Source organism: Monodon monoceros, unplaced genomic scaffold, assembly GCF_005190385.1.
Source record: "Monodon monoceros isolate NGI ecotype Baffin Bay Population unplaced genomic scaffold, NGI_Narwhal_1 Super_Scaffold_3, whole genome shotgun sequence".
Taxonomy (NCBI): Eukaryota; Metazoa; Chordata; class Mammalia; order Artiodactyla; family Monodontidae; genus Monodon; species Monodon monoceros.
The window spans coordinates 68,388,116-68,408,353 of record NW_021703780.1 but is presented as its reverse complement, the minus strand read 5'-3'; the positions used below and the strand labels follow the sequence as shown (position 1 = coordinate 68,408,353).

The 20,238-nt window shown below is 41.3% G+C and overlaps 1 protein-coding gene across 1 annotated transcript in view; it reads right to left on the bottom strand.

Annotated features, from left to right (window-relative positions):
• The window catches only part of CACNA2D3 (calcium voltage-gated channel auxiliary subunit alpha2delta 3), a 781,826-nt gene that overhangs the window by 477,228 nt on the left and 284,360 nt on the right, over positions 1-20,238 (bottom strand). The window contains exon 5 of the mRNA XM_029243037.1: positions 4,639-4,801. Coding sequence (XP_029098870.1) covers positions 4,639-4,801 — 163 coding nt within the window. The remainder of the gene's footprint in view (positions 1-4,638; positions 4,802-20,238) is intronic.

Genomic DNA, 20,238 nt, shown 5'->3' with positions numbered 1-20,238 from the left:
CAGTGATAATCACAACAGAATGCATTGGTCTTCATCGAGTACCAGACGCTCTGAAAGGCTACCTGTGCTATCTAACTGCAACCCCATGACATGGGTCTTATTTCCCCTCCAGCAGGTGACAAGAGACAAGGTCAGTGGGCTAGCCACTGCACCCCAACCCACACGAGCATTATTCTTGCTGTGCTCATGATAATCCTATAAGGTCAGTACTGTCATACTCATTTGACAGCTAAGGATGCTGAGGAATGGAAGGAAAGAAAAACTTGCCTAAGCTTGTGTACTGGGTGGCCTTCTCAATGTTTAATCCTCACCAAAACCCCCTGAGAAGGTGACTGGGATTATTATCTCCAGTTTCTGAATGAGGAAAATGAGGCACAGCTATTTCATGTAGTCACAGATGCATGGCTGGTGTCAGCCATAGTGGCAGGCGGTCCTTACCAGGCTGGCTCTGGTTGTGGCTCTGGCCCCTGGCTGCCCTCTCTCATGACCATTTTCTAAGCCTTATTCTCTAACTTTCTGGGAGAGCCTGTGAGCCACCCAATGTCCTTTCAAAAAGTATCTTTTCAGGCTTCCCTGGTGGCGCAGTGGTTGAAAGTCCGCCTGCCAATACAGGAGACACGGGCTCGTGCCCCGGTCCAGGAAGATCCCACATGCCGTGGAGCGGCTGGGCCCGAGATCCATGGCCACTGAACCTGCACATCCAGAGCCTGTGCTCCGCAACAGGAGAGGCCACAACAGTGAGAGGCCCGCGTACTGCAAAAAAAAAAAAAAAAAAAAAAAAGTATCTTTTCCATTTAAGTCAGCCAGGGTATGTTTCTGCTGCTTGCAGGTACCATGGAAAAATGACAGCCCAGGTGGCATTCCCTACCTCATCCACTGTAGAAAACCCGTTATGTAAAGAGCATGGTGCTCGGGGGCAAAGAAGGGCACCAAGCAGGCTGAATCAGCAGAGCCCCTGCCCTCAGAGAAGTAAAAGAATGCATGCAATGTACTTCTAGAACAAAGTGATACCAGAACAAAGGACCAGAGTCACTTACAAAACAAAAGCGTAACGGAATTGAAGAGGTTGTACTGAGCTGTTTCTTAAGAATGAGCATTTGGGTAAGCAATAAACAGGGAGGCAGGGATAACAGAAATGAACAACAAGATACAATGGAGGAAAGAGAAAGGTGTACTCAGTGAACAGAAGGGGCTCTCACCTGGGTAGACAGAGGTGAGCAGCAGGGATGAAGGGATAGGTTGAGGGCAGAGCATATTTCTTTCATACACACATATACAAACACACACATACCCAGATACACAAACACACACACATTGTGTATGTGTAGGTGTGTATGTGTACCTACATATGTGCCTGTGTAAATTTTATACCACTTCAGCCTAGAAATTAAAGAGTTCAGCTTTATCTGAATCCACTGTCAGACCATCCTCAGGTCTCACAAAAGCATCCTGACCCATGCTTTACTCCTAGAGGAAATGGATTGTTCACAGCTTCTAAGGCACGGGCAGCTAGTCTCCAAAGATGTCTCAACAGATGGTAAGACTCGCTGGTCGGGGATGCCAGAGCAGCCGCTCAGCAAACATCTGCTGGTTTCAGGAAGAAGCTGCTACATCAGGCACCATGAGGACCCTAAGACACATTTCTAGACTCCAGACATATGTCTCTTTGAATTCTCGTGGCCAATAGGTCAGTTTGCCCTCATGTCACCAACTCTGAGCCTGCAATTTCTGTCAGCGCCTTCGAGAAAGGCACCTCAAGCACAGAGGTGAGCGCTGACCTGGCTGAACAGCCTGGTTGCAAGGCCCTGCCGAGGAAGCAAAAGAAAAGCAGATTGCAGAAAAGAGGTAGATTTTATCAGCAAGTTTCATCTATGCCTAGAAGTTATGCCCAAGAGCACAGCACACAGCAGCTCCTAAGCAAGTATCATATCAAACCACTCTGCTATGTGCCCATGGGGGTTCAAGCTTCCAGGGGAGCATGGTCCCCTGTACTGGTTTCCTTTGTTGGGGGCAAGATTTCTAACCCAGGAACATCTCAGCTAGTGACCAATCTCTGACCATGTGTTTTAAGTACATGTCATCAATAACTAGATCTGAGCTGGAGAGCACTCTAAACATGAAATACATTTCTGCAACATGAAAAGAAAAAAGACTATTTGGGGCTGGTTTGAATTAGGTAGAATGAGACAGGAATTTTCCTGAAGTCCCCTGCTCTCTTCCTTGGGCAGCTACTCACTGCCTGGCAGAAACAAGACACAGTGCCTGGGGGCTTTAGCCCATGACCCACTGCCTGGCTGGGGGACCACTGTGTCTGAGTAGGGGTGGTAGGCAGACCTCATGAGGGGTGCTGAGGATGACGTTAAATAAAATTATCTACCTCTATGGCTCAAGAAATCTGACTATCTATTATGATTCTGCCTAGAGAGACTTGCAGTCTGTGTGATCAATGGCAGTGCTGGTCCCCTAGTGCTGCCACCATGGAAAGGTACAATTATGCCTTTAAAGCTCAAGGTGCAATTAAATCTCTATAATGGGGCTAATGGTTCAAGCAACCTTGAAGCAGTTGCCATATTTTAAAAGATCATTCTCAATTGTTTTATGTCTGGAATTGCTCTGTAAAATCTGAACTTTTCATCTTCCATTGAGAATGTATTTAATGCTGAGAGAATGGTCTTTTTGCAGACACACTGCACAAAAGGGGGTTTCCTTCTCATCTGGCAGGATCTCCCTGGAGGACTAAACTCCACTGGACAAAGCTGAGCTCAGCCCCCTAAGGCTTGGGTTCTTAGGAATTTGTTTTCTGAGGAAGAGTCCAAAGTGAAGATTAGGTCACAGGATACAGTCCAATCCAGAGCTCACTAGGGGCAACTTGGACTGACATCACTTTCTCTGAGAGAGAGAAAAGAAAAACATGTGGCAGCTCACAGGAGCAAGTGGTCAGGTCCCCTCCCTGGAGCTCCCACTGCCCCGGTCTTTCAGTAACTGTGGCCAGCAGGTGACACACGGTATCCTATGATCTCTTTTACCTGTCTGGTCCCTAAGTTCACTATGAACCTCTCAAGGAAGGGGCTGCATCTGGTTCACCACAGGGGCCCCAATAACCATCAGAATAATTAATGGATGGGGTGCTGCCTCACAGAACATTAAGGACGGGTAACAGGTCAACCACGAAAGGGAGACATTAGATATCCAGACCCAAAGGACAGGCACGAGAAGAACACTACAGAGATGGTGAGTTGGAAGCTCTTTAATCACTGACCAAGCTCTTTAAACAGTAACCTAGAACAATTTAGAAATGCAATTTATACTCATGCTATTTCCCGATAATAATGATAACTAAGATGCACTAGGCAGTTTCCACGAGCAACACTGTGCTGAAGATGCTTAGGCATCACTTCATATCCTCACAATAACCCCCTGAGGGAGGCAGTATTCTTATCCCTATTTTACAAAGAAGGAAACTGAGGCTCGGGGAGGAAAAGTTACCTGTTTAGGATTACAGAGCCAGCAAAAGGATGAGCAGGATTCAAGCCCAGAGCCTGTCTCATGACCACTGCTTTCCTGCCTGTGATACTGAAACTGGCCCCCGATATTTCTAAAACATCAATAGCTTATAATGGAGTAGGTTTTTACTTTGAAGATGCCACGGCTTTCTAATTTATTTTGGGGGGAAGACAGCTCTTTGTTTAGGATCCTCCCAGGTATGACAAAGCAGAGCAAACTCCTACTCCGTAATGGTGAGGATGAGGAAAGTAACGTCCTCAATTAAACCCTTTGTACTCATCACCTGTTTCATGCTCACAACCACCCCCTGAGGTAAATGCGATTATTATCCACATCCTAGAATATAAGGAAACTAAGGTCGAAAGAGACAAGGTGGTCTCAGCCTTTCAAGGTCACAGCCAGTAAGAAATGGAACTCAGGATCTAATCAGAGGCCGTCTGCTGCCAGAGCCCGGTCCTTGGCTATTATAATCCCAATTCAAAGGGGCAGATGGGAATTTGGGGAAAAGAACTCTAGAATCCATGAGAAGACTGGATTTGAGGAACACAAGCCTGAAAACAGGGAGCCTCATTAAGACTCATGCTGATTTGTACTCTAAGACCCCAGTGATTCCATGGTAACCCTAGGAACTCCAGAACCCTCAGATACCATCACAAGGAATGGAGGAAGAAGAGAGAAGGCTCTGTACGCTAGCGCCTGCCGGTCCAATGCAGCTATCTGTTTTTGTAGATTAAATGTTTTCTTGGAACCAGCCAATTTACATATTATCTGCTGATTTACATATTACCTATGTATGCTTGCTTCTGTGCCAGAACAGCAGAGCTGAGTAGTTGCAACAGAGACTTTGTGGCCCACAAAGCCTAAGTAAGTTATTTACTATCTGGCCCTTTAAAGAAAAAGTTTGCCAACCCCTGGACTACAAGTTAGAGGGCCTGATGCAAACAGGAGCCAGGAAAACAGCAAGCCCAGAGTATCCGGGCAGAACAGGCACACACTTCACCTATCCAGCTGGTGCCTGACACACCCAGCTTATAATTGTTTTTCAAAAAAGCATGATATCCCAAACCAGCCAGCCCTGCCCCTCACGTCCTGCCCTCTCTACCCTCCAAAAGGAGCAGCAGCAGTGAGCCTTACCTTTGTTGTACATGTTCGTTGGCACTTGAACGTCGCTCAGGCTGATGTTCACAGGCAAATTATTAAAATGGTCATTTGGGGCTAAGATGAATTCCTTCCCCAGCTCCAAAAAATTCCCATCTTTGTCCCTTTCATTTATCAGCACGGCATTGAAGTATTCATACTGAAAGAGAAAGTCAAAAAACATGACATGTGGCTTAGGGAAGAAGGCTGTGAACTCAGACGGACCTGGGTATGGTTGCGGGCGGTCTGTTCCCTACACTTGTGGATCCTGCTCTAGTCACGTAATCTGTAAGTCTTTCACACCATCTACGGCTGCTTTTGCACAGGTGTGATAGCATCATATAACTATTTCCCAATGTCATTAAGTACTCTTGAAAAACATAAATTTAAGAAGCTGCTTAGTACTGCCTTATGTGAATATAGAGAAAACTGCCCCAAAACATTTTAATTCTTTAAAGTTTGAAGACAGACCCTGCCTTTATTCAGCCTACCTTTAAGTAGAAGGAGACTGGAAAACAACAAAAATTAAGTAAATATATAATATATTAGATAGTCATACTTGTTGTTCTAAGTGCTTTCCATATGTTAACTTATTCAGTTCTCCTAACGACTCTATAAAGTAGGTTTTATGAGTATTCTAACTTCACAAATGAGGAAATTGAGGTAGAGAGAATTTATGTACGCTGTCAAAGATTACACCACCAATAAGCAGAACCAGAATTAAAACACAGACAGTCTATTTCCAGAGCCTGTGCACTTAACTGCTGTGCAGTACTGCAGGATGGTAGATGGCAGGTGTGGTTGGAATTATCAGAGCAGGAATTTAAAACAACTGTAATTAATATACTAAGGGGACTAAAGGAAAAAGTAGAAAACAGGTAAGAGCAGACAGATACGTAGAGAGACAAATATTCTAAGAGCAATAATCAAAAAGAAATGCTAGAAATCAAAAACACTATAATAGAAATGAAGAATGCCAATGGGTCATCACCGGCCTGGATACAGCTGAGGAAATAATCAGTGAGCCAGAAGCTCACGTCAGTAGAAACTTCCCAAACTGAAAAGCAAAGAAAAAAATTAATGGGAAAAAAGGAATAGAATATTCAAAAACCACAGAACAATTACAAAAAGTATAACAGATATGTAGTGTAATGGGAATACCAGAGAAGAAAGACAAAAGGGAACAGAAGAAATATTTGAAGTAATATTTCCAAAATTAATGAATGACAAACACCAAACCACAGATCCAAGAAGTCCACGGAAAATCAAGCACATGAATATTGAAAAAAAGAAAAAACTACACCTAGGCGTGTCATATCCAAACTGCAAAAATCAAAGACAAGGAGAAAATCTTAAAGTAAGCCAAAAAGAGGAAAAAACCTTACCTACAGAGGAACAAGGACAACGATTACATCAGACTTCTGTTCAGAAAACATACAAGCAAGAAGAGAGTAGCACAAAATACTTAATGTTCAAAGAAAAGACCTACCGGGCTTCCCTGGTGGCTCAGTGGTTGGGAGTCCACCTGCCAATGCAGGGGACACGGTTCATGCCCCGGTCCGGGAAGATCCCACATGCTGCGGAGCAGCTGGGCCCGTGAGCCGTGGCTGCTGGGCCTGCACATCCGGAGCCTGTGTTCCGCGACGGGAGAGGCCGCAACAGTGAGAGGCCCACGTACCGCAAAAATAAAAAGAAAAGACCTACCAGCCTAGAATTCTAGAATCTAGAAAAATTATCCTTCAAAAGTGAAAAAGAAATAAAGACTTCTTCAGACAAAAATTAAAGAAATTTGTTGCAAATAGACCTGCCTTGCAAAAAATGTTAAAATTTCATTAAAGGGAGGGAAAACTACACAGGTCAGAAACCCAGAAAAGAGTGTTACAACAAGAATAAATGAAAGTAAAATATTTAATTTTCTTATTCTTAACTGACCTGACAAATAGTTTGATCAAAATAATAATAGCAACAAATTGGATTATTATAGTTATGGATAAGTGAAATGAATAGCACAGTGTTATACTACCCATGAAGTGGTACAAGATTATTTGACAGTGGACGTGAATTAGTTGTAAATGTATACTGCAAACTATAAAACAACCACTAAAAAAATTTTTAAAAGAAGTATAAATGCCAAGGAAGGAGAAAATACTACGTTATGTAATATGCTCAATTAAAACCAGAGAAGGCATAAAAAGAGTAGAAGACCAAAAAAAAAACAAGGGCAATGAATAGAAAACAGTTATAAGTATGGTACATATTAATCCAACTATACCAATGCTCACTTTAAATGTGAACAGTCTAAATAGATTTAAAGAGATGGTCACAGTGGATAAAAAAGAAGAACCAACTATATGCTGTCTACAAGAAACTCACCTTAAATATAAAGAACAGGTCGATTAAAAGTAAAGGGATAGAAAAAGATATACTATGCTAACATTAATCAAAAGAAAGCCAGAGTGGCCATATTAATTTCAGAAAAAGCTGACTTCAAAGCGAGGAAAATTATCAGCAAAAAAGATTGGCATTACATAATGATAAAGGGGTTAATTCTCCAAGAAGACATAACAATCTTTAAGGTGTATGCACCTAATAACAGAATATTAAAGTATGTGAGGGAAAAAAATGATAGAACTACAAGAAGAAACAGATAACATGCTACTAAAGTTGAAGACTTCAGTACCCCTCTATCAGTAGCTGATAAATCCATCAGGCAGAATACTGGTAAGGATACAGTTTGAACTGAACAGCACAGCAACTGAATCTAATTGACTATACACTAACTCATCCAACAACAGCAGAATATACATTTTTCTCAAGCTCACATGGAACAATCACCATGACAGACCACATTCTGGACCATAAAACACACCTTAACAAATTTAAAAGAATAGAAATCATACAAAATGTGCTCTCAGACCACACTGACATTAAACTAGAAATCAATAACAGAAAGACAGCTGGACAAATCCCAAAATATTTGGAGATTAAACAACATATTTCTAAATAATACATGGGTCAAAGAATAAGTCTCAAGAGAAATTTTAAACTAAATTAAAATCAAAATATAACCTGTCAAAATTTGCAAGATGCAGCAAAAGCAGTGCTTACAGGGAAATTTACAGCATTCAATGGATGTATTGGAAAAGAAAAAAAGACCTAAAGTTAATCGCCTAAGCTTCTATTTTAGGAAACTAGAAAAAGAAAAGAAAATTGAATCCAAAGTAAGCAGAAGGGGAAAAAAAACACTTTTTAAAAAATTTTGATGAACAGAAATCAATGAAATTGAAATCAGGAAATCAATGGAACTAAAAGTTGGTTCTTTGAAAAGATTCATTACAGTGAAAAGATATAAAGCAAAATCATCAAAGGAAAAGAGACGCATGTGGCAAAGTCCAGAGGAATCCAGATGTGAGCTTCCCAAGATTTCTCTCCCAGCACAATTACATAAGATGTACAAATTCTTTCAGCAATGAATGGATGACAATACATTTGAAAGGTTGCCTACCAGAGAGGCTCAACAAAGACTCAGTGCTGGGGCTTCCCTGGTGGTGCAGTGGTTAAGAATTTACCTGCTAGTACAGTGGACACAGCTTCGAGCCCTGGTCCGGGAAGATCCCACATGCCGCAGAGCAACTAAGCCCGTGTGCCACAACTACTGAGCCTGTGCTCTAGAGCCCGCAAGCCAAAACTACTGAAGCCTGCGCACCTACAGCCCATGCTCTGCACCCAACAAGAGAAGCCACTGCAATGAGAAGCCCATGCACTGCAACAAAGAGTAGCCCCCGCTCGCCGCAACCAGAAAAAGCCCACGCACAGCAACGAAGACCCAATGCAGCCAAAAATAAATAAATAAAATGAATTTATTTAAAAAAAAAAAAAGGACTCAGTGCTAAGGATTTTTACTGGGTGTTGGTCATGTAGCAACACTAGTTACCAACTTAAGCTAATTGACTTTAAGGAATTCCACACCTAGCAACTATAGTGCACACATTCTCTTCCAGATCATAACAGTGGGAATTCAGTATATGATAATGATACAAAAAATATCAACAACATCTAAGAAAAGATGATATCTAGAAGAATCTTAAAGATTTTGAAATTAAACAACACACTCCTTAATAATACATGTACCATGGAAGAAAATGACAGAAAAAGTTGTAAAATATTTTGAAATAAATGATAATAAAAAAAATTTGTAAGATGTAACTGAAACAGAAATTAGAGAAAAATTTATAGATTTTAAAGTTTATCATAGAAAAGGAGAAATTTTTAAGATGAATAGTCTAAGATACTACCTTAAGAAGATAGAAAACAAGAACAAATAAAACTGAATGTTAAAAGAAGAAATAAAGTAGTTAAGATAGGGACTTCCCTGGTGGTGCAGTGATTAAGAATCTGCTTGGCAATGCAGGGGACACAGGTTCGATCCCTGGTCCGGGAAGATCTTACATGCCATGGAGCAACTAAGCCTGTGTGCCACAGCTACTGAGCCTGCACTCTAGAGCCCCCGAGCCACAAATACTGAGCCCACGTGCTGCAACTACTGAAGCCCGCATGCCTAGAGCCCGTGCTCCTCCACAAGAGAAGCTACTGCATGAGAAGCCTGTACACCACAATGAAGAGTAGCCCCCGCTTTCCACAACTAGAGAAAGCCCACGTGCAGCAATGAAGACCAAATGCAGTCAAAAATAATAATAATAACAATAATAATAGAGATAAAAGCAGAAACCAATAAAACAAAACAAATAACAGGGGAAAAAAATCAATGATATCAAAAGTATAAAACCCTAGCTAGACTGATGAATAAAAAAGTAAGAAAGCACAAGATACTAGAGTCAGGAATGAAAGAGAAAACATTATTAAAGAGCTGACAGATAATGAAAAGAGAATAATATAAACAACTTTATACCAATATTTGACAATTTGAGTTAAATGTCAAATTCCTTGAATAACTGAAATTACCAAAATTGACACAAAAAGAAATATAATATATGACTGGCCCTATGTATACAAGAGAAATTGAATTCACAATTAATAGCCATGATAAAACAAACAACTCCAGGTTCAGATGACTTAAATAATGAATTCTATCAAATACATAAGGAAAAAGTACAAACGATCTTACATAAACTCTTACAAAAAATTAGAGGAAGGACTATGTCCCAACTTATTTTATGAGGGCAGCATAACACTGACACCAAACCCAAACAAGAACAATTTCTGGAAAAATTACATGCTAATATCACTCATTAATCTAGATCAAAAATCTTAACAAAATATCACATCAAATCCCCTATCATTAAAAGGACAATCCATCATTACCAAGTTGTATTTAATCCCAGGAAATCAAGGTTGGTTTAACATTTGAAAAATCATTCAACACGGTTCACCATATTAACAGAATTTTTTTAAAAAAATCATATGACCGGGCTTCCCTGATGGCGCAGTGGTTGGGAGTCCGCCTGCCGATGCAGGGGACACGGGTTCGTGCCCCGGTCCGGGAAGATCCCACATGCCGCGCAGTGGCTGGGCCCATGAGCCATGGCCGCTGAGCCTGTGCGTCCGGAGCCTGTGCTCCGCAAGGGGAGAGGCTACAACAGTGAGAGGCCCACGTACCGCAAAAAAAAAAAAAAAAAAACATATGACCAAATAAATGCAGAAAACATATTTGAAAGAATCCAACTTTTGTTCATCATAAAAACTATCAGGAAATTTAAAATAAGATACAAAGTCCTCAACCTGATAAAGAGCAACTATGTAAAACCTACAGCTAACATTATATTCATGACGAAACACTGAACATTTTTCTCCTAAGATCAGTAACGAGGCAATTATGTCTTACAACTTCAATTCAACATTGTACAGGTGGTTCTGGCAAATGCAGTAAATTGCATGAATGAATGAGTAAATGAGTGAATGAATGCCACACATATTGGAAAGGGAAAAAGCTATCTTTTTCTGCAGACAACATGACTTTCTATGTAGAAAACCCTAAAGAATGCACATAATCTACTGTAACTATTGAGTTTAGCAAGGTCACAGGCTATAAGATCAATATACCAAAATCAATTATATTTCGTTGTACTAACAAAGAACAACTGGAAGAACGATAGCATTTACAATAGCATAAAAAGCTTGACATACTTAGGTATGAATTTTTAAAAACATGTGTGATACCTGTATGCTGAAAACTACAAAATATTTCTGGGAGAAATTAAAGAAGCCTTAAATAAATAGAGAGATATACCTTGTGCTTAAGGATTGGAAAACTCAGTATTAACATGTTAATTCTTCCCAAATTGATCTAAAACTCCAAAGAAATCTCAATCAAAATCTCAACAGGCTGTTTGTAGGAACTGCTGAGTTAACTGTAATTTTATAGAGAAATTAAAAGGATCTAGAATATCAAAAACAATTTTTAAAAAGAAGAAAAAGGTCCAATGACTCACATTGCCTGAATTTAAGTCTTACTCTAAACTTATTTAATCAAAATGGTGTGGTATTGGCATTAAAGCAGACAAACAGGTCAACGGAACTGAAGAGAGTCCAGAAATAAAGCCGCACAGATACAGTCAACCGATTTTCAATAAAGGTGCTTAGATAATTCAATGGGGAAAGTATTTTCAACAAATTGTGGTGGAACATATGACTAACCATATGAAAACAACATCCTCAACCCCTAATTCACAACATACACATATTCATTCAAGATGGCTGAAAGACTTAAATGAAAAAGCTAAATCTATAATATTTAAAAAAACAAAAACAAAAAATGATGAATAACTTCTGCTGCCTTCAGGTAAGCAACGATTTCTTAGGTTATGGAAAACACTTACAATTTTTAAAACTGATAATTTGGACTTTATGAAAACTGAAAACTTCTGATCATCAAATTCACTATTAATAAAACAACTAGTAAAGCCATCATTGAGGAAAAAGTATTCATAATACATACATCTGACAAATAACTTGTACCAGAATATGTAAAGAACTCCTGTAACACAACTTAAAACACCAATTAAAATATAGGCAAAAGATTTGAACAGACACCTTACAAAGGAAAGTATACAAATGGCCAATATACAAACCAAAAAGTGTTCAACATCATTAATCAGAGAAGTGCAAAATAAAACTCCATCATTGCTCCAAAATGCAATTTTACACCCACTAGCTAATACTAAATTTTCTAAAAATACTAAATGTTGGCAAAGATGTGGAATAACCAGAAATCCCATACATTGCTCGTGGAAATATAAAACCTTTCAAACCCTTCGGAAAACCATTCACAGCTTCTTGTAAAGTTAAACATGTATCTACCATATGATCCAGCAAATTCTACTCCTAGGTATTTATTTAAGAGAAATGAAAACATATAAATTAACAAAAAAGCCCAGCCTGCTTGGTTAAGGCCAGTGCCATTATGGTTCACTCATAGGCTCTCCAGAGACAGCTTCAAAACTGCCATTTAATTGAATAACCTGCACAACCCAGAATGCAACTGAAGGAAGGATGAAAACATAAGCAGGATTTTGCTCAATGGTGCCCATCCCTCACCACAGACGACTGTGTGTTCTGCTCCTCCCTAAATCCATTTGTCCATTCTGTATTGATTTTGAAAAGGCTGACTCAGTGCAAACAAGAAGAATCACTTCTTGGTCCTTGGAATTCATTGCTGTAATTATGAGGCTCAGTAACTTTGTCCATAGGAGAGAGGAAGAGATGTGTTAAGTCTAAGTCACCTCAGTATTTCTGAGTCCATGTCACCCAGGAGGTGGGAGTAAACTCGTTCTTTTTTGAGTATATCTGATCACCTACCAAGTGTGATGGGGCACAAAGGAAACTAATCCAAGGGAGGAAATGTGGCAAAGAAAACACCAGGAACAAAATGGTAGGTGTGCTGTTTCCCCAAACCTGGCTTGGCACCAACTTTGGATGAAGTAGTCCAATGAGTAAGTGTCTAAAAGTGACTCAGTGGGGCAGGGGTAGGAACATGCTTTCTGTGAAGGGTCAGACAGTCATACTTTAGGCTTTGCATGTTAGAGAGTCTTTGTCACAACTCCTCTACACTACTGTTGTAGCACAACAGTGGCCAGACAGTACATAAAATAATGGGCCTGGCTGTGCTCCAGTCAAACTTTATTTACCAAAGATTTACAAAATTACAAAAAGGATGTGGCCTGTGGACTGTAGTTTGTCAACCCCTGCAGGAGGGTGTTATGAGATTTTCAAGAGACAGAAATAAAAAAAAAAACCTCTGGCTGGAAGGAATCAAGCATTACTTTCATTAAGAAGTATTTGAACACAATACTAAACAAGAAAAACAAAGTTGGAGGACTTCAAGACTACCTGTAAAGCTACAGCAATAATGACAGTGCTGTATTGGTGAAAGAATAAACAGATCAGTGGAACAGAATAGAGAGCCCAGAAATAGACACTCCCATAAATATTGATAACAGTCAACTTATCTTGGACAAAGGAGCAGATAGTCTCTTTAACAAATGGTGCTGGAACAACTGGACATCCACATGCAAAAAAATGAATCTAAACAAAAACCTTATACCCTTCAAATTTAACTCAAAATGGATCATAGACCTAAATATAAAATGCAAAACTATAAAACTCCTAGAAAATAACATGAGAGAAAACTTAGATGACCTTGGGTATGGTGATGCCTTTTTAGATACAACACCAAAGACATGATTCATGAAAGAAATAACTGATAAACTGGGTTTCATTAAAATTAAAAACTTCTGCTCTGTGAAAGATAATACCAAGAGAATTAGAAGAGAAGCCACAGACTGGGAGGAACCATTTGTAAAAGACACACGTGGTAAAGGACTGTGATCCAGAACATACAAAGAACTCTTAAAACTTAACAAGAAAAATAACAACTTGATTAAACAATGGGATAAAAAGACCTGAACAGACATCTCACCAAAGAAGTTATACAGATGGCAAGTAAGCATAAGAAAAGATGCTCCACATTATATGTCATTAGGGAAATGCAAATTAAAACAACAATGAAATACCACCGATTAGAATGGCTGAAATCTGGAACACTGACAACGCCAAATGCTGGCAAAAACTTAGAGGAATAGGAATTCTCATTTATTGCTGGTGGGTATGCAAAATGGTACAGTCACTTTGGAAGACAGTTTGGCGGTTTTTTATAAAACTAAACATACTTTTACCATACAATCCAGCAATCATACTCCTTGGCATTTAGAGTTGAAAACTTATGTCCATACAAAAACCTGAAAACAGATGTTTATAGCAGCTTTATTCATAATTGCCAAAACTTGGAAGCAACCAAGATGTCCTTCAATAGGTGAATGTGTAAATAAACTGTGGTAGAGACAGACAATGGAATATTACTCAGTGCTAAAAAAAAAAAAAATTTATCTATCAAGCCATGAAAAGGCATGGAGGAACCTAAATGCATATTATTAAGTGAAAGAAGCCAATCTGAGAAGGCTACTGTATGATTCCAACTATATGACACTCTGGAAAAAGCAAAACCATGGAGACAATAAAAAGATCAGTGTTTGCCAGGGGTGGTGGGGAGAGGAATAAATTGGCAGAGCAGAGAGGTGTTATTTTTTTAGAACCATGAAAATAGTCTGTATATTACTGATAATGATATTGATTATAATGATGAATACTTGTCATTATACATTTGTCCAAACCCACAGAATATAAAACACCAAGAGTAACCCTAAGGTAAATTATGGACTTTGGGTGATTATGTGTCAATGTAGGTTCATCCTTGATATAAAAAAAAGTACCATTCTGGTGAGTGATGTTGATAATGTGGGAGGCTATGCATGTGTAGAAGCATATGGAAAAACTCTGTACCTTCCTCTGAATTTTGTTGTAAACCTAAAACTGCTCTAAAAAAAATAAAGTCTCTTTAAAAAAAGTTTTTGAGTAGCATCTCCCTACATATTTATAACTCATGTGTACTACCTACCATTATACTAACATGTGCATATTATACTATAAAAATTATAATAGAAATTACAGTGAATAGAAATAAAAGCAATGTATTCTTCTTGGGCATCCCAGTGGCTCATTTTGTGTACCCCTGGGTGCAGCACTTCTCTGCAGCGTCCCAAAGCAGCATTTCCAAAGTATATGATCTGTGTAAGAGAAAGCCATTCCATGGAATACTGATAAGGAATAATTTTTCTGAATGTGTGTCATGGTGAACAAAGTTTGGGGAAGAAGCTGGGGTTTTAGAAAAGGCAAAGAGATTTTTCATTTCAGGAATTCTCAAGGCCTTTAATTCATTTAGAGAGTACTCTATGTGCACTTTGAATGTCTTGGGGGAGAGGTGTTATATACAGCCTTCCTCAAATATAGCTGATCATGCAGTTGTCCTTGTCAGCATTTACCGTAGGGGCCACATGACAAATACTCACGTGATTGCTTTATCAATGCAACTCCCCCATGAGACTAGTTCTGCAACTACAAGAATTGTGTCTCTCTTTACTCACTGTTGTACCTCCAGCCCCTGGCATTTATTGGTTGCCTAACTGATGAAAGGACCAATGTCCAAATCCTTGTGGTTACCACGTCTCTCACCTGAGCTGCATTTCCACAGACCTGTATTCAGAGTCAACTCTTCAAGGTCCTATGGCAGCAGGGAAAGTTCTCAGCAGGTTAGGAAGATCATGCTGTAAGCAGTGTCTCCTATGGCCTGGAGAAGGAAAGCTGTAGGAGATGAAGGTCATACAGCTTTATGGCCTCTGTCACAAATCCAGACAGAAGACTGTGTCCAGAGTATGGGGTAAAGGTGACTCCAGAAGCTCCTGGAATTTCTGGTCTGTGCTAATCACCTTAAGATGAAGAATACAAGGCAGGAGCTCTGTGATACCTCCATGACCCTGCAGCTCCCCCAAGAGCCACCTGGGCATCCCCCTGCCATGGACTCCCTCTCCTTCAACACCACTGTCACAGAACATGTCAGTCTTCAGTTATTTCTTTCTTTCTTTCTTTCTTTGGCTGCACTGGGTATTTGTTGCTGCACACAGGCTTTCTCTAGTTGCGGCGAGTGGGGGCTACTCTTTGTTGTGGTGCGCAGGCTTCTCTTTGCAGTGGCTTCTCTTGTTGCAGAGCATGGGCTTCAGTAGTTGTGGCGTGTGGGCTCAGCAGTTGTGGCTCACAGGCTCTAGAGCACAGGCTCAGTAGTTGTGGTGCATGGGCTTAGCTGCTCCACGGCATGTGGGATCTTCCTGGACCAGGGCTCGAATCCGTGTCCCCTGCGTTGGCCGGCAGATTCTTAACCACTGTGCCACCAGGGAAGTCCCAGTCTTCAGTTTTGATAGGGATGCCATCAAGGAAAAGAATTCATTGCTCTACCCCTCCACCAACTGTAGAATCCAACTGCTCAGGTCTTCTCATTGACTCAGCTAAGACTCCTATCACCAAGTAGGGTAAAGCTTCAGATTCAACAGGAAATATCAAGAGATGACAAAAAGGCTTCAGTCTGTGTGCCCTCTCTAACTGATTGGTATGACTGCCTATATGTGTTAAGAAGGCTTCTGAGGTAGTATCTCAACCCAAGGAATGAATGTATGCTTTCCTTTTAATGGTGGCTCAGCCTCTCCCACACCATCCACATCCTTGAAAACGCATTACTGCCTGGTTTAGCAGTTGGCAAACTGTTTCTGTAAAGAGCTACATAGTAAATATTTTAGGTTCTGCAGGTGAGACACTTTCTTTCGCAACATTCAATTCTGCTGTTTTAGCAAAAGTAGCCAAAACATTAAAAAAATGGGTGTGACTGTGTTCTAATAAAACTTTATTTACAAAAACAGGGAGCTGGCAGAAAATGCCTGCAGACCTTTGTTTCCTGAATCCTGTCCTAATTCTCTCTTTAACTCTTTACAGGTGAGAAGCACCTAATCACAATGTCTTCAGGCAGTACTTCTCAACTCAGGCTTCAGAGCTTTTCAACATCCAGATGCCCAAGCCAAACCTCAGAACAATTAAATCCGAATCCCAAGGTAGTATTTTTTCAGCCTCCCCCAGTTATTCCAATGAGCAGCCCAGGCCAGAGGCACTATTTCCAAGGGCAACTTCTGCTTCCCCTTCCTGCCGGGTAAGCTGCAGAACAGAACTGCAAGGCACCACCACAGAGGGCCTGCTTCATGGGTGGAAAGTAACTGCTCCACACATTTTGGCTTTAATGAAATCCTGCCTGTAAAGTTATCTAATTGTTTCCTGTGTGTGTGTGTGCGGTGGAACCAACCAACTGTGAACTCCCCAGGAGGTGGGCCTGTGCTTCTCTGCTCACTTATTCCCCACGGAACCCAAAGACAACTCTGACTTGGAAAATATAGCCCAAGAGTTGGACCCAGAACACAAAGACACTTACTGAGCACCCATTCAGTAAGTAACTAGATTGGTCAGGGTTCTCCAGAGAAACAGAACGGGGAGGCAGGGAAAGAGAGAGGTATTGATTATTGATTAGAGGAACTGGCTCATTTGATTTCAGGGATTGCCAAAGTCAACATCTGTAGGGTGGGCTTCCCTGGTGGCACAGTGGTTGAGAGTCCACCTGCCAATGCAGGGGACACGGGTTCATGCCCTGGTCTGGGAAGATCCCACCATGCCGTGGAGCGGCTGGGCCCATGAGCCATGGCAGCTGAGCCTGCGTGTCCGGAGTCTGTGCTCCGCAACGGGAGAGGCCACAACAGTGTCAGGCCCGCGTACACCCCCCCAAAAAAAAGAAAAAAAAAGAAAAAAAATCTGTAGGGTAAGCTGTCAGACTGAAAATTCAGGTAAAAGATAACAGAGCAGTCTTGAGTCCAATTCCACAAGGCAGGCCAGGCAGGCTGGTAACACAGGCAGGGTTTTCATGCTACAATCTCAAGACAGAATTGCTCCTTCCTTAGGGAATCTGTCTTTGCTCATAAAGCCTTCAGCTGATTGGACGATGATCATTATGGAGAATGATCTACTTTACTCAAAGTCTACTGCTTGTTTGGTCAAACACCAGTTTTGATGTAGCCATGTAAAGGTATTTTTTAGATGTGTGTCTAAAAAATACCTTTACATGGCTACATCAAAACTGGTGTTTGACCAAACAACTGGGCACCATGGCGTCATCAAGCCGACACATAAAATTGACCATCACAGTGCCTGTCCCCTATCAGTGGACTGTGGCCTGCCATTGGGCTCAGGCCGTCTCCTCATCCCCTGCCATCTACCCAGGCAGCAGCCAGAGTGATGGTTTAGAAACATGAAATGGACTGTGTCATTCCCCAGTGGTTTCCTGCCACCCTCAGAATAAATCCTTCCCCAGGCTTTGAAAGACTCTGTGGTCCGGCTGTGCCCCACCTTACCCAGTTGGTCTCCTCCACTGACCAGCCTCTCACTTTACTCCAGCCTCACTGCCCTCTTGCTACTATTTGAACAACAAGCTTGTTTCTACTTTGCCCCAGTCTCCATCCCTTCCAAGCAGTCCAGACCAGTACCCTGGGATTGCCTGAGACAGTCACTCCCTCAGTCTTTACAACAAACTCTGCTATTGGCCCAAGTAGGTTTCTGTCACAGGTGAGCACTGAGTCCTAACCAGTACACTCATCACATTCTGATGGTGAAGGACCTCCAGGAACCTCTCAGGAAGACTTGCCTTCAGCATCCCAGGCCCCATGTGGGCACGTGCCTCCAGCCTAAGTGGGTCCTTGTCCGTAAGAACATCCCCACCTGGCTCTATTACTGGCTTCAATCTCTACCAACCCAGTCCTTTGGACCAATTATCACCCATATTTCTCTTCCTGACCTTTTTGTGCCTCAATTTCCTCACCTATAAAGTGAAGCAACTATGAATTCTTCACTGCTGCATGTTAAGCTCCCCTCACAGTGTCCAGCACAGGTAGGAACTCAATATAGGGCAGGTTAAGGGCTCAATCCCAGCTGCAAGGCCCAGGGCTCTCCCATCTCCCAGAAGCCTTTCTCCTTCCCTGTTACCCTGCTTCCTCTGATCTACTCTCCCCTCAGGAAATCAGTGGGTTTTTGGGCCCTTTTCATCATCGTATTCGTTCCCCTGGAAACCCTTAGAGGGTTTGTTTTGGATGGTGAGCCCTCTAAGACAAGAAGGCACCCACATGTCCCTGGATTTCAGGAGGATTGGTCCATCCCAGAGACACCACGCCTTTCTCATCTCCACATCCCTGGCACCAAGCACAGTGCCTGGAGGTCTTTGTCAGGTGATGGGACAAATGAATGGATACATGACTCCTTGTCTGTACCACTTAGGGAGACATTTTCATGTTTCACCACCAGCTGGGAAGAGTCTTCCCACTCCTTGCCCAGAAGTTAGTTCCAAGCCAAGGGAGGAATCTGGGTGGGCCTCCTGATTTCCATCACGGTGCCTCCCTCTGCCTGGGTTTCACCCTGAACAGGGTTCCATTCATGAAGCAAAAAAACAGTCAGTATGGCAACAAGAGGAGGGGTTTGGGAGCCCGATGCCAAGGGTGGAAACTATGCTTGCTTCCTAATGGCACCCTCATGTCTCTGTGACTCAGTTTCTTTCTCTGTGAAAAGGGGATGGAGATACCTACCTTTCTAGGTCTTTTGGAGAACTGAATGGGGTAAATGTACAAAAGCAATGGGCATAGTGCCCAGAGCAGTCTCTTAATATGTTCTGGTTCTTTCCTCTTGTCCTTTTTTTTTCCTCCTTCCCTGCTCTGGGATGATGGCCAGCTTTTTACAACTTAGATTAAAAAATAAAATTAATAGGAATATTAGTTCCAAATGAGCCAAGCAATACCAAACTCCCTATGCATGTGTATCCTGTGGGGAAGTGACATAGATTGCTACTCATCCATGTCCCTCTCCAAAGGTCTAGTGCTATCCAGTTACTACTTAGTAATCGCATTTTCCCCTCATATGTGAAAATTGATTTTTTAATGATCTGTTCCAGAATATTTCTAGTTATTAATGTTACATTAACTCATTTATAATTCCCCAAGTGTCACAGTTCCTTTAAAAAACCAGATAATGAATATCCCTCTCTCAGCCATCTGGAATTTCTGGCCTCTGAGAATACTCAAGTACGAGTATTAAAGGCCTACTTAACAAGCTACTTATGTAGGCCTCAGACTGCAGCTCACTGCAGTGCTAGCTAGCCACTGGCATTTCATTTTAAGAGCTGTGGAGTGTTTAACTCCAGCATGCTGGGTTCTGGGTTCAAATCCATACAATGGGATCACAACCACCCCCATAACAGTGGAGTAATCATGAGGAATAAGTAGATAAGGGAAAGAGAAAAGAAAGAAAGAAAGGAAGGAAGGAAGGGAGGGAGGGAGGAAGGAGACGGAGGAAGAAAGAGAGAGAGAGGGAGGGAGGAAAAAAAGAAGGAAAGAAGAAAGAAAGAAAGAAAGAAAGAAAGAAAGAAAGAAAGAAAGAAAGAAAGAAAGAAAGAAAGAAAGAAAGAAAGAAAAGAAAGAAAGAAAGAAAGAAAGGAAGGAAGGAAGGAAGGAAGGAAGAAAGAAGGAAAGAAGGAAAGAAAGGAAGGAAGGAAGAAAGAAAAAGAAAGAAGGGAAGGAAGGAAGGAAGGAAGGAAGGAAGGAAGGAAGGAAGGAAGGA